The sequence below is a fragment of the Engraulis encrasicolus genome, chromosome 9 (genome assembly GCF_034702125.1).
Source record: "Engraulis encrasicolus isolate BLACKSEA-1 chromosome 9, IST_EnEncr_1.0, whole genome shotgun sequence".
Taxonomy (NCBI): Eukaryota; Metazoa; Chordata; class Actinopteri; order Clupeiformes; family Engraulidae; genus Engraulis; species Engraulis encrasicolus.
The window spans coordinates 36,916,257-36,940,623 of record NC_085865.1 but is presented as its reverse complement, the minus strand read 5'-3'; the positions used below and the strand labels follow the sequence as shown (position 1 = coordinate 36,940,623).

The 24,367-nt window shown below is 42.6% G+C and overlaps 2 protein-coding genes across 5 annotated transcripts; one reads left to right on the top strand and one right to left on the bottom strand.

The window, feature by feature from the left end:
• Nucleotides 1-388: 388 nt before the first annotated feature.
• On the bottom strand, nt 389-6,562 carry LOC134455271 (uncharacterized). The gene is made up of 7 exons (XM_063206291.1): nt 6,457-6,562; nt 5,742-5,886; nt 5,399-5,509; nt 4,156-4,300; nt 3,503-3,651; nt 2,196-2,326; nt 389-675 (listed from the first exon to the last, which is right to left on the bottom strand). The coding sequence occupies exons 1-7, from the start codon at nt 6,560-6,562 to the stop codon at nt 527-529; spliced, it is 936 nt and encodes a 311-aa protein (XP_063062361.1). The 3' UTR covers nt 389-526.
• A 1,693-nt stretch (nt 6,563-8,255) lies between these two features.
• puf60b (poly-U binding splicing factor b) lies at nt 8,256-22,954 on the top strand. Of its 4 annotated transcripts, XM_063207075.1 has the most exons (12): nt 8,256-8,340; nt 9,180-9,267; nt 9,705-9,800; nt 10,535-10,624; nt 11,489-11,539; nt 13,095-13,256; nt 13,668-13,760; nt 15,286-15,499; nt 16,673-16,863; nt 17,862-17,964; nt 19,024-19,337; nt 22,110-22,954. In XM_063207075.1, exons 3-12 carry the CDS (start codon nt 9,723-9,725, stop codon nt 22,407-22,409), a joined length of 1,596 nt encoding a protein of 531 aa, XP_063063145.1. In that variant the 5' UTR covers nt 8,256-8,340; nt 9,180-9,267; nt 9,705-9,722; the 3' UTR covers nt 22,410-22,954. The 4 variants fall into 4 exon arrangements, with proteins under 4 accessions (XP_063063145.1, XP_063063144.1, XP_063063143.1 ...); XM_063207074.1 differs by lacking the exon at nt 9,180-9,267 and having other exon boundaries at nt 8,265-8,340; nt 17,865-17,964; XM_063207073.1 differs by lacking the exon at nt 9,180-9,267 and having other exon boundaries at nt 8,265-8,340.
• The last annotated feature ends 1,413 nt before the right edge of the window (nt 22,955-24,367 follow it).

Genomic DNA, 24,367 nt, shown 5'->3' with positions numbered 1-24,367 from the left:
TATAAATTTGATATACTTTGTATATACATTCATTTTCATTTCAACTCATCAGTTACACTAATACAGTAATGAAAAATATAAACAAAAAGACTGATTTGAGCTATAAAAATAAGACTAACAAAAGGTCATCCTCCACCCATCCTCTATAAACAGTTACAACCCCCATTTTTGCATTTTTGCAAATGGCTATTTCTGGAAATTCAAAATGGCGGACCATGGAGAAGATCCACCTTTTCATGTATGAAAAGTGCAATTTTTTCAGTCATAATGAATACTTAAAATTTGATGGTGGTGGTAAGTAGGCTATTCATGAAAAACGTAACATTAGTGAATGGGTAGGATGAATTCTGGAAATATACAACAACAAAAATCTTGCACAGTGTACCTTTAAAAACACATGGCTCTGTAATCTCTTCAAATAATAAAAAAAACAGTCTTGGTTCTTGGAAAAGAACACCCATTTCTGCAATCCCATCCATCCAAAATGTGTATTAGTTTAGTTTTTCTCTTCTCAGGCACCACATCTTCAAAAGAACATCCGGTTCTGTGTCCTGACCAGGTCCATGGGGGACATGACAGGCATGTCAGGCCGGTACAGGGGTTGGTTGCAGTGCCGCCACACCACCAGAGCTATCCGGACCACCAGTAGAACACAGGTGATGCCCAGGAACACCGCTGGAATGGAAAGGATAGCCAGAGAAGTCAGTACACTGTGTAGAGCCGCACCATCGACTTTCAGACCCCAACTACTTTCTACTTTCAGATCTACAATCTACTTTCAGACCTCACTCACCCTTCACACTATGCCAGTCGTTCCCAAACTGTTTCAGCAGGAACCCCCTTTTGGACTTGGACTTGCGACCTCCCCACCCACCATAGTCTTAGCATATGATTTCTGGCAATATTAACAGGAAAATCTAATGATATTAATGGCCAAAGCAATTACCTGTCCATTTTTCGTCCATAATGTTTCTAGATTTACATCCATAGTTTGTCCACTAATATAGCTTGAAATCCACAGCAAATCCATCAACCATACAATACTCTTACTAACCAAATTATGGAATTAGTTAATTATGTCAGCTGTTAACCTGTGAATTTCACATTTCTATGCAATGACCCTTTTGTCCTTCAGTACCTCCGTGACCCCCTTAGGGTTCCTGACCCCCAGTTTGGGAACCACTGCACTATGCATTTCATGTTCTGCCCACTGGAAGGCGCTATAGGACAATTGCTACCAAAACAACATGCTTCCCCCATTCTCACTGCCATACACCTCTTGAATTCCTGCAGATAAATCACAGTCTCTGGAAAATGTCTGGATGTCTAACTAATGTTTCTCTCGTAATTATTGATGGAATGTCTGTATGTGTATATACGGTATCTAACAGCTTTGTGTCTGCATTGCTGATGTCAGTCAGATATACTGTACATGTATGTTAGAACCCGTGCAGTAACATTCTGTACTGGAAAAAAACCTGACTTCTTTGTAGTCCTTCCTTCCTTCCTTCCGTCCAATTCATTATTCATTTATTAATTTATTTATTCATTCATAAACGTTTCACTCCGATGAGATAGTCTTCGAAAAGCCATCCAGTCAGACACCATATTTACCTTACTGCTGCAGATCTGATCTGTATGATGTCCCTTTGAGAATAGCCAGGATGGTACTGCCTAATATTCCAGGAAGCATTCTAAAGTGCTCCTATCAGACCTGTCTAAAATGTCATCATTTTCAAATTCCATTGTCTAACCTATTTAACAACATGCATGAAAATAAATGTTGTTCTCTCTGATTCTGATCAGAGTGGTGGAACGGTCTCCCAGAGGCAGCAAGACTAAGCACATCTCTTGCAGCCTTCAAGAAACAACTAAAGACCTTCCTCTTTCGAGAGAATCTACTAGACTAATGCTTGAGCTGGCCTTGCCCCAGGGCAGACCCCTGATATGATGTTTAGTTTAGTTTAGTTTGTGTGTGTGTGTTTGTATGTGTGTGTACTCGTTATTTACTCTTTATATATATACAACCCCCTCCTGAGAGCAGCCAGGTAAAGGGAAGGGCGAATGGCTTGTGCCCAACTTTCACGTTCCAAGGCTTCTTCAGCTTCAGTAAAGGAAGTTCACAAGCACGACATGTACTCCACAAGAAAAAAAGAGTGCAAAATAAAAAAAGTAAAGTAAATAAAATATGCTACCTGAAACAACATCATTAGGGCCTGGGGGAGATGGGTGGGAGATAATTCCCGCCAGCACCAGGATCACCACGGGATAGACGGTCAGGATGTAGCGGAAATGACTCTCCAACAGGAAGTTCTCCACCACGAACCTACCGATATGGGAACAACATTCACAACACAGTCAGAGCAGCCAACCTGTTGTTTCAGCAGTAGCACATGTCAGGGTGGCGCAAAGACAGCCAATGACACTATCGTATGGATTTTTTTGTTTGTCTGGTTTTAGTGGACTAAGACAGTGGTTTAAAAAAGTGGGGGCCAGGTACCCCTGGGGGGCCGCGAGGGGGTGCTAGGGGGGCCTCGGCAGGTTGGCAACAAGCATAAACCAAAATAAAACAAAAATAAGATTCAATGCTCTCAATATCATAATAATATTGTATTGCATCTCTGAACATTATCTCTATTATCGTTATTATGTCACACGTATATGTGGTGGCGATGTTATACGTACAACATATATCCTTGTGGGGCACTGCCTCAAAGACCTGGACTATGGTTGTGGAAGGGAGTGCACAGAAAAATAGTATGGCACGACCCATGTCACGGGGGCCCTGGCTAGAATGTACACGTATCTGGCGGGGGGCCTTGTCATGGTAATGTTTGGGAACCCCTGATCTAAGACGCATATTGTTGCAGCATATCAACCATCAATGTTTGAGGCCAAAAACACCTTTGACCCAGATACAAGTGTATGTAGTACAACTGTAGTTCCCATAAGTACACATTATCAAACCTGTGGGAATAAAACAGAACACAGTCAAGTAGAGCAACGCAGTTGCTGTTCAAACCGTTAAATACAAGCCTAGTACACAGTAAATGTTGTGGTGTTAATTCAACACTTAGGCTACAGAGTTCATTTAAGTCCAAATGGACTCAAATGAACTCTCTAAGTGTTAAATGAGCACTGCAGAATTTACTGTGTACAGTATGACTGTAGTTCCCAGAGCTTTGGCCACCAACAGGGGATGAAAAATGGGCCAGTTGTCCTGGCCCAGGGAGAGGGGGAGCCCCAGAATTGGCTCCCCATTATACATAGTATGTTTTCAGAGGGGGGCCCATCCAGATGATTCTGTCCTGGGTCCAGTCAAGGCTGTCAGCAGCCCTGCCCATACGCACACTTTATCAAACCAAATTATTTTATAACACGTGTCATTGTAAATCAATCTTTCGTCATGGGTGTAGGTGTGCCACACTGTTTGTGAATCAGATTAATTGGTAGTAAATGGCACTATAAATAATAAAGGCACAAGATATATTGATGGCCATACCAGATAAGGATTCCAGCGAGCAGGAGAGACAGTGAGGTGATGGCAGAGTTGGATTTGGACATTGTCGTGTCAGTGTCTAGCACCATCGTCAATTTTAAGAGAGTGCCGATGCTTGTGTATGTTGCATACAAGGCCACCCCATTTTGAACCTGTGGAAAAACATTGTCATGGCATTACTTTCCTTTCCTTTTTGGATTTCTTTAAGGCTCTTCTTTAATGATGTCTTTATTCCCAATGGCACCACTGATGACACAAAGTTAAAATGTGACACAAGAAGGCTAACATGCTGCATGGACCTTTTTTTTTTTTTTTTTTTTTTACTATAAATGAACTTGCACTTCTTTGCAAATCATGATTATTGGACATTCTATTTCAGATCATTACATCAGTAGTTTTAATACAGAGTTGTAATTAATTAATTCATAAATTTAAAAAAATAAAAGGTGACAATTTAATTATACCAAAATGCGGAAGAGTCAAAGGTCAAGGGAATGTTTTTTTTTTTTTTTTTTTTACTTTAAATGAAATTGCACTTCTTTATAAATCATCATTATTGGACATTATATTTGAGATCCTTAAAGCAGTAGATTTATTACAGAGCTGTAATTAATTAATTGATAAATAAAATAAATAAAGGGTGACAACTACATTACCCAAATGCGGAAGAGCCAAAGGTCAAGGGAATGATGCTTGTTTAACCAGGCGCCGTACACCTTAATTCCGTAACAGGAGAAGAATATGAGAAGGCAGTTTGTGAAGGCCATCGTTGCAGACAAAACCAGTGAGGCCAACAAATACCTACACAGTATGACATACAGTAATACACAAATGACTCGCATGTAAAACACATTGTTTCAGCACAGCATGCAACATCACAACAACATTAAAGGAATATTCCTCCAAGTTCCAAGATGCAGTCTATTGCCCACACTACCATTTTCTTGTCAGCTCCCCAAAGATGCTGCATCAATTTGTTTAGCCCTTTCTTTTTTTAAATTACATTTTAGGGCTTTTATGCCTTTGTGTGATAGGAAAGAGGCAGACAGGAATTGAGCGGGCAGAGAGGGATGGGGAAGGTTCAACAAAAGGCCCAGGCCGGAATTGAACCCAAGTTATTGGCATAGCAGTCCAGTTCTCTTTCCGAGACCTTAGACATTCTAAAGGGGATTAGGAGAATTTGGGATGAATTCTAATACTAAATCGACGCAAGCACAGGCAGTCGGTATGGCAACAAACATAACATCGGCATCAATCATTGAAGCATGTCAACAATGGACAATAGCAAATCATCACTATGTCGGCATGTTCAAATTGCTGCTTTCACAGAAATGGCTCTGTACAAAAGCACCATATAACTGTAATAAAGTCTACGAAACGTATAGCACACAATAAAAAGTTATTACTTCAGCTTGCTTTGTCACCCACATGTTGCTTGTTCTATAAGAGCTGCAGCAGACTGTGGCTATGTCTAAGATGTTCACTCAGTCACTAGGGAGTTGCATTGTTTGAACCCCAAGTTAATTTTCACCTACGATTAGTTTGAAGGAAAAAATCTGCACATTTAAAATCTGTGCAAAAATGGCTCTTCTGAATGCTGCAAGCCCTTCATTAGGCACTAAATCACTACACCTTTCCAACAGATGAGCAGTGAACCTTGACTACTTAACCTACTGGTATGATTAGGTGAAAATAATAATCCAGGCCCTGCCGCGGCCAACCGGTAGGGCACTCGCCTGCCATGCGGCTGACCCGGATTTGATTCCCGGCCCGGGTCCTTTGCCGACCCCTCCCGTCTCTCTCCCTATTCGCTTCCTATCCACCTCTCACACTGTCCAATCAAATAAAGACAAAAAAAAACGTTTAAAAAGAGAAAATAATAATCCAAAGAGCACTTACTCCCTGTCGTACAAGAAGAGATAGGTGATATTCATGGCGATATTTGTTATCAGGATGAAATGGAATGCATATGGTAGCACACCAGGGGTTGCATACATCCAGGAAGCACTTCTGTAGAACAAATTACAGATTACCGGCAAATCACAGATTAGGAGAAACACAGTCAAGACACAGATGCTGATTACTGTGCAGTTCAGCCGATTGTGAGTGAGATATTACACAAGCAGCGGAGACTTGAAAGTTGAAGCAGACTCCTATTGCTTAACTGACTAACATAAGGACTGACATACAGTAGGCTACAATAAACATTCCCTTTCTAGTACACAAGTTTTAGCCCACTTACCTTCGGTAGAGTCCTGTTATGAGATAAATATGCATACAGAGCAACCAGATATAGGTGAAGTCCCACATGAAGAAAGACCATCTCGCCGGTGTGATGGCTGTCTCATACTTCTGTGTGATATCCTCTGTACTATGCATGAAGATACCTGTAAAATACATGTAAAAATATACATGTAAAACATGTTCAGTAACATTATCCACCCTTGGATGTCTAAATTACATCGTGATGTATATTGCCTTGTATTTTATTGTATTGTATTGTTCTTTGCTCTGTTCCGTTCTATTTAGAGATGCACCGGATCCTGATTTTTAGGATCCTGCCGGATACCGGATCCACTGCTTAAGATCCTGCCGGATCCGGAACCGGATACCGGATCCTACGAAAGGGTTGAAACACATTGCCTACTCACACACGTGGGCCCTTTTTATCACGTTGGCTCAAACTATTTTGACTTAAAAGCCTCGGCTACCGGATCCTGAATCCTGGAACCGGATCCGGATAGTCTGAAAAACCCCTATTATCCTGGCGGATCCGGAACCGGATCTCGGATCCTGTACATCTCTAGTTCTATTCTATTCTATTCTATTCTCTTCTATTCTATTCTACTCTTTTCTATTCTATTCTGTTCTATTCTAAACTAATATAATCTATTCATCTACGTATAGCTGTCTACTGAGAGATCGTTTAATGTCAAAAGAGTATTTGCTGTACTCACCTGTTTCTTCACCAATGGAGGCCAGCGTGTTGAACACCATGGCAGCCACATGGGCCAGCAGAGACACCACTATGATGGCCACTCGTCTGGGGTTGCGCTCAGACATCCTTGCGTGATACAGGCAATAAGGACTCCTAGTATGAATAACAGTACAGGCCTATACAGTATGTTGTGTCATTCCATTTCATTTCAATTACGTAAATGGGTAAAGCAGAGGTATGGCAGGCATCCCGCATCCGGAAATAAAAGCCCTTTCCAATATTTGTGTCAGGCTCAGTCAATTCACTGAACCAAGCTGATCCCAATAACAGATAATGAGCGAGTCCCTTTTGTTAAGAGCAGAGACATGCAGAAGGAATAGATGGTGGGACTTTTACTTTCTCAATCCAGGTTAAATCTCCCCCTTTGCGGTTATGTAAGTGAAATAGATTACGTGAAACCAGTAGAAAGATCTGCAGTGTCTGTGAATCTACTCACCTTGTTCTCCCCTGCAGAAATGGTGTTGTGAGTCTCCGCAGATCTGTCAACTGATTGCCCAAGGTCTAGTTCTACTACCCCCCTCTCGTTCACATAGTTCCTCTTTCCAGCAGAGTCAAAGGGCAACTGCGTTTAACTGACCTATCTCGTCACACGATCTCGCCCTTATCTTTATAGTTTTGAGGATGATTCAGTTCATGAAGTCGTCTGAACCATGACAGTCTGACTGAAGCCCATGGCTCTGTTTATCATTCATCTTATTCTCTATGGGCTACCGTCAGGTCAGGAGTAAAGAAGTAGGCTATAGTTTTCTGAATGAAACGTTTTTTGAAACTTCTTACAGCTCTTTTCTATGGCTGAATGACAATATTCACAGGTATCAGGGAAGCCCACGGGGGTGACAAAGGGGTCAGTTGTCCCAGTTCCAGGGAGAGAGAGGGGGCCCAAAATTGGGTCCCCATTGCAGTGTACAGTATGACTTGTGTGGGGGTGTGTCTGAAGCACAGATAACATACCATAAAAGTAAAGTACATAATTGATATTATATGATAAAATAAAAAAAATAATAGCATATAATAAAAGAATGTATATGATACTGAGCATATAGATTACATTTTCTATTAATATATTGTACTTCAACGTGTAGGACAACACATGAATTTTGCCCAATGGATTTTGTAGATTTTATTTTTCATGGTAATCCACACACAACCACAGCTGTGTGTGTGTGTGTGTGTGTGTGCGTGTGTGTGTGTGTGTGTGTGTGTGTGTGTGTGTGTGTGTGTGTGTGTGTGTGTGTGTGTGTGTGTGTGTGTGTGTGTGTGTGTGTGTGTGTGTGTGTGAGAGAGAGAGAGAGAGAGAGAGAGAGAGAGAGAGAGAGAGAGAGAGAGAGAGAGAGAGAGAGAGAGAGAGAGAGAGAGAGAGAGAGAAAGAGAGAGGTCTGACTTTGGCTAAATGTAGGCCCTATATAAAGCATGTGCTGTATGGAGAATATATGTGCAATGATGTGTGTAATGTCTTTGTGTTTTTCTTCTGTGTTTATGTATGCTACTGGACACTAATTTCCCTCGGGATCAATAAATGATAGCCTACTCTATACTCTGCTCTACTCTCTCCCAGGACTTGCTGCCTATAAATCGGCACAGTCTTTCTCTTGTGAGAAAGCTAATGAAATTCAGCACATTTTTAATAGTTTGTCTTTATTTGCATTGGGAGAACTTCAAACGCGCGCGCTCGTTGAGATTGCAGGTAGAAAAGCGCACTCACGACGACAGATGCGAAATCTCGAATGCTAGACCGCAGCCTAATTCTCGCGGTAAGACATACACCGAACGTGAAGAAGGACCAGTCTGCGGGTGCGGGGAACCCACGACAGTGTGCTTCATGGCGGTAACACTGGAGATTGCGGTAAAGAAAACATAAAATGCATTTTTGTTTGAGAATGGCTGCTCCCTATTTATGCCATTAATTTTATATAGGACCAAATAATACTCGACTGCAACAAACCATTAGTTTTAATGTGTTCTTGATGGTTCTAAGTGGGATATAATTTGAGGCCTATGTTGGCTAATATAACGTCAGGAATCAGGACGTAATGTTTCCTTTCCTGATTGTGAATGCAAATGTATTGTTCGAACGAGTTGCTGCTAAATGCGTGGTTGGATAAGGTAAAACGCAGTTGTTAGTGTTGTAACACAGTGTAATATTTAGCGAAATAAGGCTGGGCGATGTCACAAGTACATTTATTTATGCCCATGGCCTTTGTGGCTACTTGATGCAGGCGTTAGCTAGCTAGCATGTTCCATCTGGGTCCCTTCAATGAATCATTTGACTAGCTTGCTATTGAAGCAATGCCATTTAGCTGGAAACCGACCGCTTTTGTTACAGGCTAGTTGGCAGATAATTATGGCAATTGCCTGTAAAAGTTACACATCCTCTGTAGCAGATAGTGTATAGGCATGGACTGCAATCTTAAGTGATGAAATGTATTTTAATTTGGTAGACATTTAGCTTAGCTGACGTTATCAAGCTCACATGAGGCAACATGAACTGGTTAGCTTGATAAAACGCGCGTTTTGGCTTGGACATAGCCAACCAAATGCCTATTTTGCATTAAAGGTCGTTGACCATCTGAATCTGCAGAGAAGCGTAGGTATTAGAGGTAGAATGTCAATTAATGGCTAATTCGAACAGGGCCCCACTGAAGAAATTATTTATGAATATCTTGGTTTTGGATGTTCCTTCAGATAATTGAGAAGAACCAGTGAGCTGCCTGTTGCAAGTCACATCGCCGTTACTTGGCCTCCTGTCGCCCTGTGACTAGCGGCCTCCAAGGTACATTGCCACCACAGTACTAGTCAGCATACCTTTGGTGCTCTCTAGGGATAATCTTGCTACCGAGCTTCGTTATTCTTGGCCTTGTCCACATGAATGGTCTGCCAAATGGAAACGGCGCAGCACAGTACAGTAGCCTATATAATTTAGCTGCTACTGTGCTCTAGCTAGGATCACGATTTGCACATTCTGCAATTGCACGGCAATTGATGTCTTGTTTCTTGTTTGCCACTAATGCACTCTCACTATCTCACTCTGCTGAAAGAGCTATTGTTTACACAAACATTACAAAATATGGAGAGTGAAGCCACATTGTGTCTTCATAGTAGGTAGTATTCCATCTATCTTTACAGGAAGTCCTTACAGTCATGGTTGAGCATAATGCATTGTGGAACTGAATGGGGTCATTGCTAAGGTTTGCCTGTCTCCATCTGTAGAGAGGCAACACGCTAACGATGGAGAATGGACAGAGCACCGGCTCCAAGCTCGGGCTGCCGCCCCTCACACCAGAACAACAGGAGGCGTTGCAGAGGGTAAGAACGAGCACACACACACACACGCGCACACACTCGTGGCCTAGGCCAGTAGCCACCGGAGGACATGTCATTGCACTGGTGTTGTGTAGTTGCTGTAAAGTCAGCAATACAACATCTTAAGCCAATACAAGTTTTAAGTAATTTGCCAACGTTGATCAGTTCTGTAAAGCTAAAGCTTGCATGTAGCACACTTAAAAACATTCTAACCTTCTCATGGGGCATGCTGCACATTCTTCCAGTGAATAATCTCATTTGCCTATGAACGCAAGGCTGTAGAAGCAAATCAAGTGCTCATATATGACGTGTTTGCATAGTCTTATTCCTGCACCATTATTTTTTAAACAGAGCAGAGCACTTATGTGTTCTAAATATTGTACCCAACGTAAATGGACTTTGATATCTTTTTGCCTAATGTTCACATGGTTCTCAGTGAAACAATTTCATGACTAAACTGGTTAACTGGAATACAGACACACCCACACAGGTGTACGGGCCACCCACACTCCAGTGCTTTTACTGTGCCATGTCAATTGATGGAGACTAATCAGCCAATGATGCATGTGCCATGTCAATGGATGGAGACTAATCAGCCAATGATTTTAACTAATGGGCTGACGATGTATCATGAGGAGGGTGATAATGCTTTTTTTTTCTTCTCTCGAGTACAGCGTGTTTCAGACATTTTGTTTCATGGCTGCCTGCCTTCTGCTCTGTTCTCTCCTGTTTGCCAGGCAAAGAAATATGCCATGGAGCAGAGCATTAAGAGTGTGCTGGTGAAACAGACCATAGCCCATCAGCAGCAGCAGCTCACCAATCTGCAGGTGAGTGGAAAACGAAGGAGCGCCCGGTCCCGGACCACTCAGGGTCCACACTCAAATTATACACGTATAAATCAGCCATATTTGCGTGTGTAAATCACATGTAAGGCACCTTGTTCCCTTGGCCAGTTGCTCTGTTTTTAAAAAAAACTGAGCTTTTTTTCTGGCATGTGTGTATACACATTTAGAATACATATGTATTTTTTCTTAAAACAAGATTTTTAAGTTGTAACTAATGAAGGCAAATTAAATTTTCAGAAGTATATTTTGCTATTCTGTTGTACAATATAGAACATTTCATTGACCAATTTGTAGTTCCAGTAGTTTTAAGAAAATGACTTAACTGTTACTAGCAATTCCACATATCCCTGGCTGAGTGTTTGTAAAAAAAAATGAACACTCAGAATTGCATGGCCTCACTCACACAGTTTTTGTGCTTGTCCTGTTGTCGATGCTTCTCTTGAGGGTGTATATGTGCACACTATACATCTCTGGGCTGAGCTTTTGTGTTCTCTTTCAGCTGAGGAAGATCGCGTGCGCCGAAGAGAAATCAAAATGTCTGACTTCTCTCTTTCTCTCACTCTACCTCTTGCCTTCGCTCTTTTCCTTGTCCTCAACGGAGGAATCTACGTTTCGCGGAATGGGTTGGGTGTGGGTGGGCCGATGGTCAGCGTTTTGGGGTTTGGACTTAGCTAGTGGTTACGACCAATTAACTAATTGGAATGCGCTTACCTTGGGGTGGGGTCTGTCGTGTTTTGTTTTGATGTCTGTGTGACAAAATTACATGTGAAAGAAAAGAAAAAAAAGGCAAACAATTTTTTTTCTAACCTACTTTTCAGCACTTTTTCCATCTTTACTGTCTTTCAGATGGCAGCAGTGACAATGGGCTTTGGAGATCCCCTCTCACCTTTGCAATCGGTCAATAGAATATTAAACTATACATTTCATTTCTGTGCGCATTCCTACTGTGAGGACTGTTACCCTTCTTTACCTGGCCCATTACCGGCCTCTACCCCCAATTGTCATTGTTGTTCACATCAATGCCCCAGCATATTTCAGAAAGCAGACATGGCTTTTTGATTGTGATTTTTAAAAAATGTGGTTGATTGTTTGTTAGATGGATGAATGGATGGTAGATGGATCCTGTAGTGAGGTGAAGAGCCTTTGTAATTTTCATATAATCTCTCCCTTTCACCTACATCAGTGATTTAATTCAGTTTGTGAGAAAAGACTTAGTTTATTTAAGTGAGTACGTATATGGAGCATGAGGTGCAAGTGGATTGTTTGATGTTGAAATGGCACGGTCATCTGAATGTCCTATGCTTGTGATAAGAAAAGCAGATGTATTTCAGTGTTTCTGTCTTTCTAATTTAGAGATTGTCAGTGACCTTCACCCTACAGCACTTTATTTTGGCTGTGATACACCCCTTTAGTTGCAGACCTTTAGTTAGTCCTTTAGAGGTTTTTGTTTTGTTTTGCTACGCTCCTCCTTTTTTGCCAGCCAAACGTTGCTGTCTATGAGGTTGTCTGTGCGTGCAAGTGTGTGTGTGTATGGTGTTATCTGAGTCACTTTCTGACTGAATTGAATCAGTTACAAATCCATGTCTCCTTTGTAAATATGCTGTTGTGCAGCTGTGACCAAAACGATAAAAAACAGCCCTACTTGGCTTATATTTTTAAGAGGGATAGCAGTCGAGTTTCATAGTCTTAATCGTTCAATTTGATCAAGTTCAGGTCCCACACTCCTTTCCATGGGGAAAAAACCCGTTGGTCGATTTGCAGTAAAACAAATATTTAGACATGATCATTTTTTGTTTGAGGCGTTAACCGAAAAAACCTCAAAACCCCACCTCTTTCAAAGGTGATTATCTAATAGATTATGTATGTTGGCCTTGAAAGTCTACTTCGATCAATCCCACTACTTTTGTCATGACGTACGACGTCATCACAGCCTCGTACCAAAGTTGTGAATGTGTTAACGTTTACCTGCCTCTCTGGATGACAGGTCAGTTGCACCAGTAAAACAGTGGTGTGTTGTTGTCCCCCCTTGCTGAAATCAAGCCATCTTAAGTAGGCATGGGAGAAGTTTTCAGGGTTTCAGTTTTGATTTGGTAACATTCAAGGTTATGGCATGGTAAATGCCATTCCCGCATACCCTCAAGGGCCAATCCAACTTTTATCTTATTCGGTTTTAAATGTTCATGTCCAAATGACATTGAATAGGATCTACTTTTTTAGTGACAAAGATGATCACTTTGGCTTTCAAAAGCATAGGCAGTTTCCATGCACCCCCCCATGCATTAGCCAAATTGACTTGGTTTGACTTGTTCTTGTTTGGTTTACTTTTTTACATGTGAGTATGTGTGCGTGTGTGTGTTTTGTAGTGGTTCTTGCCTTTTTGCATTTCTCCAACTGAGCGCCACTGGAGGTTAACACCTGCTCCCTCTCTCTCTCTCCCCTTGCCTGCTGGTAGGTGGCAGCACAGCGGCAGCGGGCCCTGGCCATCATGTGTCGCGTCTACGTGGGCTCCATCTACTATGAGCTTGGCGAGGACACCATCCGGCAAGCCTTCGCGCCCTTCGGGCCCATCAAGAGCATCGACATGTCCTGGGACTCGGTCACCATGAAACACAAGGTTGGACATCTGCATCCATATCTTCCCATGGGTGATGTGGAGGGGCATATTTCTTTCTTTTTTGAAGTGTTTTTCTGGTCTCTCTGCCTTTATTACGATAGGATAGTGACGTAACAGGAAAATAGCGGCCGGGGAGGGAGTAGGGAGGGAGTGTTCGGCAAATGACCTAGGGCCAGAATTGGACCCGTGTCGCCGGTGTAGCAGTCAAGTTCCCAGCCGATTGAGCCATGGCTGGGCAGAGGGCATATTTCTTATGTAATTTTACTTTTTTTTTTTTGCAATAACCATCTTAGTTGTTTGGCATGTTTTTCTGCTAAGTGTACTGAATAATACATTATCTGTGTACTTAATTGATGTACCTAAGACGGTTGTCTAATATTTGATTCATTTTATGTTCGTTGTGTGTCCCAGGGCTTTGCCTTTGTGGAGTACGAGATCCCGGAGGCAGCTCAGCTCGCTCTGGAGCAGATGAACTCAGTCATGCTGGGGGGCCGCAATATCAAGGTTAGTCTGTCCCCCACCCCTCCCCTTTCTCCCTCCATGACCCCTCCATCCCATCTCTTGACATCTTCCTGTTCTGCCTCTGTCCCTCCATCCCAATATGGATCCCTGCGGTTGGCCTCACAGGTGTCTGTCTGGACCTTCGGAGGAGTCCCATACATATCTTTTCTAACACTTTTGCTTTCTTTTCACACTCCTCACAGATGGCAAAGAAAGACTGATGAAGTTTGGTTTCCATTGAGTGTTTCATTTTTCTTTGTCTGGTGTTGTTTTATTAACCTGTCCTGTTCTCTTTTTTCCCCCATGTTTGTCAAGGGGAGGGTTTTGGGCAGTAAAATTGTTTCATCCACTAGCATAATGTTTCTAACTTTTAACTTGCCTATAATCAGAACAACCGAAGCTAAAGTAGACACGCACTAATGTGGATATAGTCACAGTATTTTACCCTATCTCTCAACTCTCCTCTCTCTGCTCTTCCTGTCCATAACCTCACTCTAATCTTTATAGTACGCAGTTAGTAGTAGTAGTGTTGTTGTTGTTGTTGTGATGCCATGACCCAGGTTGTTTTTAAGAGGCGCAGGTTCTCCAGGGAGCCCCGTGCTGCTCTTTTGTCTGTGGTGTCCTAATGATGGGCTGCGCCTGGTTGGTGTTGCTTGGCCGCCCTCCCTGCAGCACACACCCAGTACACGCCACAGTGTACAGCACACTCACAACTCCCCCAACACACACACACACGCCACCTCTTCGTGCGCACACACGCATACATACACCCATACGAGCCATGTCTGCCAGTGTAGTTGTTCTTTCCTTCTGGATTCCTTCGTAGTAATAGTTCCGTCGGGATTAATGATGTATCTCCCTGCTCTACGCTTGTTAAGATTTAACCCATCGCTATGGTAAAGGATGACTGGTATAGTTGTGACACTTTGTTCTCCTTAAGGAGCTATTGCTTTCTGCCAGATATTGCGTAACGGGCTTATCTGAGTATATGTCGTCATGATAGGACAGACTGCCAATGCGGTCATAAAAGATATGATTGCTGAGTCATTTGTGCTGCACTGCACTGCAGGTTGACCCTTGAGTGGTGCCCACGGTCCACTAGCAGTAACAAGTTTTAAATCCGGAGGCAGACATGGTCATCTTCACTATCTCTCTCACTCGTACTGACACACTACTCCTATCGTGTCCACGTTCATAGATGCACACGTACACACGCACACACCTACACATGCACACACCTACACTTGCGTCCATACTCATACCTTTATGTATACAGGCTTACTTTCTGTTGCGCACACACACACACATTAGCACTCGCACACATTCTACTCCCACCGGTTCGCGTCCTCTCTCCTACCGTGTCAACGCTCGCACACGCACGCACACATGCACACACTTACTCGTCCACCGCACTCCTACATACGCAGACGCAGTTTGCGTCCACTCGTGCACGGCACGCCTCGCCACACCCACGACGTCACACCACGTCCCCACTCAGTTGGCCCCTGTGCTAGTATGTGTGCTGTAGGTGGGGCGGCCAAGTAACATCGGCCAGGCGCAGCCCATCATTGACCAGCTGGCAGAGGAGGCACGCGCCTACAATCGCATCTACGTGGCGTCCGTACACCCGGACCTGTCGGACGACGACATCAAGAGCGTTTTCGAGGCCTTCGGCAAAATCAAGGGATGCACGTTGGCGCGGGACCCCAACACCGGCCGCCATAAGAGCTACGGCTTCATCGGTGAGCTGGCAGGCAGGCAGGGTGGCAGGCTCACAGGCAGGACAGGGCCAGCACGCATTCCTCACTTTGGCCTAGTGGTTAGGGTCTTCGTCTTGAGATGGGATGGTAGCAGGTTCTCGTATGATTTGGATATCACATTTGAAGTAAACGGAAAAGTGCAACTTATTGTATTATTTGCTATTTTAAAAAAAACGCACTGATGCTTTGGTCAATCAGACCCTCATGAGAGTAAAGCTTTGCTGGAATGTCTGACTGAATAAAATGTCAGTTTTTAAATAATATAGATAAATAAGTAGCTGCGTTGTGCTTTTCAGTTCATTCCGAATGAATCATTTCGAATCTAGAGTGCAGTCATTAGTGAAATTGGTATCAGAAACTAATGTATATAATTATTGGAATTGGTTTTCACAAATATTTGTTTTCCTTTTCTTTTTTTAAATATTTGCTTACAGAATTGGAGGCAGTGAGCTGTTGAAGTTTTGCTATCGAGATCCTTCCTTGTCTTTACTTGACTTTACAGCGGTATGCTGTATGTACCACATCCGACCAATAACACACACATTAGGTGCCCAAATCTGAAGATGTAAACGTAGACATCATGACAGTTGAAAATTGTGCTGTGTGCTAGTATGGCTATTACCGGTACTATTCATATGAAGACATGTCATGATATAATGAATTGTAGGGAAACTGCACTGACATCAGAATTTTTCGGAAAGACCAGGCAGACGAGCTTTATCAGAGAATGGGAATTGGAGACAAATTGAGACTTTTTTTTTTACACACAAAAATATCAAAGCACATATGGAAGACTGGTGGGCACAACAGTAAGTTGGGGACTAACACTTGTCTGTAAGGGTGTGTATTATGTAATTGAGTTTCATATTTTAAACAATCTAATAAGGTGTTAAGCATTTCTATTAGAAAACAATATTGATGTCACGCTGGCACCGTCACAAATTGTGATTTGTTATTTGCTTTTTTAATCTGAAAGTCAAGACACATTGGAAGAGTGAAATGGCCGTCTCGTTGTAGTAGCTGTTAGTATTACAATACAAGCACTAACATTTTGTTCTGTCGTTTTAGCCCTTGCATGCAGTTGTCTGTTGTCTCTCAACCCCCTTCCCCCATCCCTCCCTCCCTTTGTGTCTTGCCATGCCACAACTCCTCCAGAGTATGATAAACCCCAGTCGTCCCTGGATGCCGTGTCGTCCATGAACCTGTTTGACCTGGGCGGGCAGTACCTGCGGGTGGGCAAAGCTGTGACGCCGCCCATGCCCCTCCTGACGCCCACCACCCCCGGAGGCCTGCCCCCCGCAGCCGCAGTTGCTGCCGCCGCCGCCACCGCCAAGATCACGGCTCAGGTGAGTCATCACCTACGGGACGCCACCTGCAGATATGGGGCACCTAAGTCACGCCATCTATTTCCTGGTTCATGGGGCAATAAGTTGCAAAAAAATTGAATGGAAGTGAACGAGGCGAGTCGTGGTGGATTTGTGGTGCATGGGTTGAGGTCCAAGGTTTGGATTGGTGTCGAAAAACCACTCATTTCAAGCCCAGTAATTATTTTTTGACTCCCCATGAACCAGGAAGTAGAGGGCGTGACTAAGGTGCCCCATTTATAAAATACGTATTGAAGTACTCCGTAGATATGAACCGTAGATTCTGCTTTGACCACGGCTTTGTATTGGAACGAACGGCTCAGGTATAAAGATCACAGTGCAGGTGAGTCATCGTCTACAAGGTGTTACTTCAGTAACACATTCGGAATGATTCTCATGCTCACAAGACATGAAAAATAAATGAAAGTTAAATTATGTAAAATGAGAGAGCCTGTTATGATCGAACTTCAATTCATATTGCAATTCATTTCCACAAATCCCACCTGATATTTGTGAGGGAACATTGCAGCTTCATGGAGAGCTCTCTGGGTGGGAAAGCAGGAGAACTATCAACTTCAATGTCCATCTATTGATGTTGTCACTGACAAAGAGTTGTGTCCCTATGCAGTTTTGCCTATGCAGTCGGGCTCCAGATAGGAAACGGTTAAATACTTAATACTTAGGTTAACCTGTTCATTTCACATGTTCTCTTTGAGGTCTTATGTTGCATGCATCAGTGTCCTTTAAGAAATGTCTTGGGCAAAAAAATTAAAAACTCAGACTTGAGTCCATCTTGATGCATGTTGTTATTGTGAAAGACACAACAAAACCACAGTAACCAAAAAAAAAATATGTCTGTAGCGAGTAGCAAACCAAAATATTGACACTGTACAGTGCTGCACAGCGATGGCGCCACATGACGGCCACAGGACTGTGCTTGTGTATCCACAAGTGAATTCAGTTTGTGTGGTTTGCCCTAGGAGGCCGTGGCTGGCTCCCTAGCCAGCCCAGCTCAGATTCTTGGCCAGCAGATGGGACTCCCGCAGGCTGTACTGGCAGCCCAGGCCCCTGGACTCATCACAGGTCTGTACCTGGAGTGGACCCTCCTTTCTTTTCTTATTCTGCTTTCAATTTTTTTTTTTTAGACAAAAAAAGCTCCCGCACACTGAGTTTTTACCTTCGGTCTATCCATTTGGAATTGCTTGAGGAAGGTCATTAGACCGAAATGTTGCAAGTAAAAACTCTGCAAATGTGAACAGTGTGCGGGAGCATTTTTGTCTCTACGTTGGTGACCCAATGGTTCCACTCTTACGCACCTGGCAAAAGGAGGTGTGCAAGAATTCTAAAAATAGTAGTATTATTTTTTTAAATTGTAATTGCATGGTAATGTATGAGAACACATTTTAAAATTTGCCTCCCTTATCTCTTACTTTCACATGAAATGATGTAATGGAATGCCTATTATTACTTTAAAGTGATACTGTCCCATTTTTGGAAATAAGCTTATTTTACACCTCTCCTTGAGTTAAATGATCGGGCTGGCGGCTAGCTGGTTTCATAGGACTCAATGTTAACTGCTATCTTGGAGGTAAAATTTGCACGGCCATACTCGGAGAACGGCAGTAAGTACAGGAGAAAGGTAAATCTCAGTAATTTATCTCAAGGGGAGGTTTAATATGAGCTTATTTCCAAAAATGGGACAATATCATTTAAAGGTGCATTTCATTTGTTACTTGTTTGTTTTGCAGTGGATTTAATAGTTTCTGATTTGCTTATTTATCTTCCTATAATGTGTTGGTAGTTTATTTTTGAAATGACTGAGCAGAAACCTACATCTACAAGGTACCCACTGAATAAGACAAACATTCCTCATGTTTGATGAATGCCTTTATGACCATCATCCCTTTCCCCACCAGGAGTTTAGTGACTCTGCTCAATGAGGAATATTCCGAATGTTTATGTTATTTGCCTTTATGCAACCATCATTCCCTCCCCCATCAGCAACAAGTATACAGCACCAGTATAATGTTAAGAATTCATCAAATGATGCTGCTCAATCAAGAACGTGTCTACTACTATCTCTCCATATAAGTACCTCTATGTAACCCTGGTCCCCTACCTGCACCCCCACCTCCCCATCAGGAGTGACCCCGGCACGGCCAGCCCTGCCCGTGGTGCCCCAGGTGGGGCTGGTGAACCCGGTGCTGGCAACGCCACCCGTCACGGCAGCAGCGGTCACCGCAGCGGCAGCAGTAGCCGCGGCGACGGCGGCCAACCTGCCGGCTAGCCTTGAGGCCAAGAAGGAGGCGGATGACGCACGTGCTGGCGGCGACCAGGAGGACCAATCGGAGCAGGAAAGGGCCAACCAGGAGAATCTGGCCGACCAGGAGCACCTCAGCATCTCGGGAAGCACGGCGCGACACATGGTCATGCAGAAGCTGCTTCGCAAGCAGGAGGTGAGATGGTGCCGTGAGGGGATTTTTAAAAAAATATTCTTTTTATTTTTATGTTGCCTTATTTTGCTGAAACTGTTCAAAACTGGCAACTGGTTAAGAGGTGTTGGTGGCAAATTTATTTTGAAATAGTAGTGTCAGAGGGAAGGTGTTATTCTGCTGGTAGCAAGCAAAAAAACAATATCCAGGAGATGGTTAAAGCCAAACCCTCCTACAATAGGAGAGTGGTTGGATGTAATTCATGATGTGTATATACACCGCATTTCACATTATTACGCAAATGACATTTTTTGCCGTTTTCCTAAATAATCAATAGAAATGACAGTCGTCATAATTTTCAATTAATCGGCCATTAGAGTACAATTCAAAAGTTTTTGAATTAACCTTCCAATGATAATGGTATTTTAAAAAATAACAAAAAACTTAAAATGCCCAAAATGCTCTGTTCCAAATTATTACGCAAAACAGTTTTGTAGTGTTGTAATACAAATTTCTTTCTTTTTTTCCCATTTACATCAAAACAGTTGGCATTTGGTACCTTCTAAATTACATTTCGATGTTCAAAACTTGGTCATAAGCTGTAACTGGAATGCTGCGTTTAACATTGAAGTCAATGGCAGGGCATTGCATGGGAGTTATGGAAGCCTAGATATCCTTGATGCTTTGCTCTCAGCTGTTTTTGTTTGTTTGGTCTGGTGACCCACACTTCACTCTTCAATATACCCGTAGATTTCCATGCCACGTGTAGGTGCTTTGGAGGTGATGACATTCTAACTCACCAGACATAGCATCCCATTCATTTTCAATGGGGTTTTATGTCTGGTGCGTTAGAATGTCATTTGCATAATAATGTGGAATGCGGTGTACAAAGTTAGGAGACTACCAGGATCTGGCAAAGATGGACTGGATATGTTAAACAAGCGAATTTAAGATCAGATTTTGCTTGAGGCACCGTTTTGTAATATATACTACGGTATGTATACATGTCTTTTATTTCATGTTGTCATTTCTTTTTCTTAAGCATTACAGTGAAACTCCCCTTAATGTTCATTTCGTGTTCTGTTTTCTCATTGTAATTGGAAAACAAAAAAATGTGTTGGAAAAAGTGGCTTAGATAAACAATTTTGAGAAGACTATGGGTGGATATTCTCTAGGGATTCCTGTGCCATAAACAATCCTATATTGGGAGGGAAAGTGGAAAACAGCGATCCTAGCGGTTACGTTCCAAACACCAGGGTGATCCTATTGAAACTCCCATAGACAAGTTTTTAAAAAAATCCCACAAAGATATGACTTGGAACTATAACACCAGACACATTTTTCAGCGTACACAATAGCATGAACTACTACCTGTGAAAATCTCAAGTCATTTTTTGCCATTTTAAGAAAAATAGAAATTGTGCCAATCTGGTCGGAAAAGGACTACAGCTCCCAGCATGCTGTGCTTCGCGCCTCGTTGACAACACAGAGAAACAAATGAACGCGAACGAACGCAAGTTCTTCGCATATCTTCACATTCTTGTAATCCTATGAGTTCCACATTGTCTTCTTATAACACATATATACACGCGATCATTTTGGTATGGTTTTAAATTCTCTAGTAGATATGATGGCTTCTGTGGTGACGAGTAACCACCTCTCTGGCTCATGTTTGGCTATGCTAATTTGGCTATGCTAATTACATGGAGTAAACAAGCCACACATGCCAGTCAGTGTAGTTCTGTATTAGCTTTTTAAAGAATATTAAAATCAGCTCAGATCAGTGAAAAACCAAACATTTTACCACCTGGTTCGATAAAACGGGCCAACATGCCCATAATATGACTGCCACTACTTCTACTTCGTCGTCAGGGCCGAGATGTAATTTTTCAAAGAAAAAAAACATTCATTTGTTGCAGGGGGTTGGAACGTTGCCAGCAGGGGGCGATGAGATTACTTTCCCTCCCTATACTTGTTTTAGTAACCAGTCGTGGATTTGGAAAGGAAAGTGACTCTATAAACACTGAAAGGAGAAAAGCATGAATAATATCCTGTGATGTATGTATCTGTTAAGCCTTAACAAAGAAGAAAAAAGAAAAAAAAAGAGGGAAGGTGGCAGGTCGTATTTTGAAATGAGTGTCAGTAAAAAAACAAACATTTGTAAAACAAGTTATCAGCATTATGACCACCAGATCATCCAGAGAAAAAAATATGCAGAATGGTTCACAAAAAAGATTTCCCTATTAAGTCTTCGTACACCATTACTGATGTCTGACTGCATCATTGCAATCTCTGCTCTCCTGCAGTCGAGCGTCATGGTCCTGTGGAACGCTATTTTGCTGTGTGCCATAGTTGAGCCTCAACCTCAAATGACTGTAGTCTGTGTTCCAGTTCCAGTTATTGTTTAGTTAGTTATAGTACGTACTACGTTGAGACACCCCTCCCCCTCCCTCTCCCTCTACCTCTCCCTCTTATAAGCACTTGCTTCGTCTGTTCAGTGGCCGGGTGAGTTGTCGCTGAAGGGAATATCATAACCATTTCTGTTGGGTGAGGTGGCAGTGCCTTGTACTGAATTAATCATTTAGTAAGTAAATTACTGGATTGGAACACTTGCTTAGAAAATTCAGTAGAAATGCTATATTATGTACATATTTTCAATAACTGATTATGTACGTATTTCCAATGATTTCAATGAATGAAAACTAAGAACAAATTGAAAAATGTCCTTAAAAAAAAGAAATAAGAAAAAGTTGACAATGCCCTGACCATGTTTTATTGTGCCATCTCCTCCTGCAGTCCAGCGTGATGGTGCTGCGGAACATGGTGGGCCCCGAGGACATCGACGACGACCTGGAGGGCGAGGTGACGGAAGAATGCGGCAAGTTCGGCGCCGTGAACCGGGTCATCATCTACCAGGAGCGGCAAGGCGAGGAGGATGACGCTGAGATCATCGTCAAGATCTTTGTGGAGTTCTCGGAAGCGTCGGAAATGAACAAGGCCATCCAAGCCCTTAACAACCGTTGGTTCGCTGGCCGCAAAGTCATCGCGGAGGTGTACGATCAGGAGCGGTTCAATAACAGTGACCTTTCAGCATAATAAAACAAATAAAAAAAAACTCTCATAGGAAAACACAACAGATGACAAGACGCATACACAAACACACAGACGATGGCCGCCGACAGCCCCAAAACTTCCTATTACCCATCATCCTCCTCTTTCCAAGATGGCCGTTGCTCAAACTCGCTCAGCCGACATCACTGCTGCTAGAGATTTGAGCCTCTTTTAAACGTGTAATTATTTTTTTATTGATGTTAATATTATTAATCCCTTTCACCGGGATTGGCAAAGAAAAGAATACGTGCGCCTCATGGATTTTTTTTCTTGTAATGGTCACGTACCGTGAAGGTTTTTTTCTTTTTTTGTTTTTTGTTTTTTTATGTTCCAGGGTTTTTTCTAATTGAAAGTTGGTTTGCTCTCCCCCCTTTCACTTCCTGTCTATTTTTTAATTTTGCTTTTGTTTCATGAATGCCAGCATTTTTACCCACTAGCATTGTGTTTAGAGCTCAGCACACCATGTACTGAGTACTTAGAACTATTCGTTCAAGGTTTCCCAAAACAATAAATTCTCAACTGTGTAAATATTCTTTTGTGTGGTTTTATCATGCTTTGGGGGTGTGGCATGAGGAACCAATAACAAGATGACCTTACTATTGTCTCTTTTCCACGATTGTTTTGTGTATTCAGCCTGATATAAAGCTCTTGGTCCGGGCACACAGGTAGCCTATACCATGAATTATTCCTGTATCTGCAGACGGTCAGTTTAGATCCCTGATATCTTGCATTCATACAGTAGCCTAAATATGCCAGTGTCCCCAAATGACCCTGTAAATGATGGGATAGGTTTGACCAGGGCTCTAAAGTATCACCAGCCTACCGGCAAATGCTGATAACATTTCATGTTGGCTAGTAGAAAAGAACAATACTAGCCACTTTGACCCATTAGTGAGTGTGTTTAGCTAGTAAGATTTCATCTACTAGCTATTTTGGCTGGTAGTGAAAAATGTTAATTTAGGGCCCTGGGTTTGACACAGAAAGGGTCACTTGTTCCATGTTTGAGATTAGAAGTTGAACGTGTAAGCTACTGACTGACAAGCCTATTTATGAAGACATGTTTAAAACCCAAATGCATCCAGGTTTTGGAAAGGTAATTTGCGTGAACAAATATTTTCTCAAGAAATGTTTGACGTTACATGGGTAATTTGTACCTGGCTGACCCTTACTGCATCGAAAGTTTGCTTAATGTCACCTGAACCTGGGCAGTCATGGGTGAGCGGTTAGGGCGTCCGACTTGCATCCCAGAGGTTCGACTCCCGACCCGCCAGGTTGGTGAGGGGAGTAATCAACTAGTGCTCTCCCCCATCCTCCTCCATGACTGAGGTACCCTGAGCATGGTACCGTCCCACCACACTGCTCCCCATGGGGCGCCACTTGGGGCTGCCCCCTTGCACGGGTGAGGCATAAATGCAATTTCGTTGTGTGCAGTGTTCACTTGTGTGCTGTGGAGTGCTGTGTCACAATGACAATGGGAGTTGGAGTTTCCCAATGGGCTTTCACTTCACTTTCTGAACCTGAAGGACTAGTACAGGCTACATCGGGGATGGGCAACTTTCTTGATAATTCTTGATAATTTAACATCAACACCATCAGAGGACCACATGACCACACATTTCAACTACGAGAGAATCTGCAAAATGATGAATAATGTATCTTCATGCCGTATGTTAATTAAACCATGGCTTTTTGTCATGACTTTGATTAACAAGCAAGACAAAGTGTTTGGTTTTGAAGAAAGAGCCAAATACTCACTTTAGTGTAATGAGATGGCACAAAATAATATTGTGTTCATTTACAGTCCAGTGAGTGAGGAGGAGGGGGCCGCACGTGGCCCTGTCTTCCAGTTTCCCATCTCTGCATCCCAAAAGGGGCAAGTGCAGATCCACCTTCTTTGATGGAGCATTGGTCAAAATGTCACTGAGGTCACTTCCTGCCGCAAG

Coding starts and splice junctions, on each gene's coding strand:
- LOC134455271 (XM_063206291.1), bottom strand. CDS start 6,562: ATGTCTGAGCGCAACCCCAGACGAGTGGCCATCATAGTGGTGTCTCTG. Junction 2,327..3,502: donor CTCGCTGGAATCCTTATCTG/GTATGGCCATCA, acceptor CCATATCGGTAG/GTTCGTGGTGGAGAACTTCC. Junction 676..2,195: donor CCCTAATGATGTTGTTTCAG/GTAGCATATTTT, acceptor TTTCCATTCCAG/CGGTGTTCCTGGGCATCACC.
- puf60b (XM_063207073.1), top strand. CDS start 8,317: ATGGCGGTAACACTGGAGATTGCG. Junction 11,540..13,094: donor CCCTCTCACCTTTGCAATCG/GTCAATAGAATA, acceptor GCCTGCTGGTAG/GTGGCAGCACAGCGGCAGCG. Junction 13,257..13,667: donor CGGTCACCATGAAACACAAG/GTTGGACATCTG, acceptor TGTGTGTCCCAG/GGCTTTGCCTTTGTGGAGTA.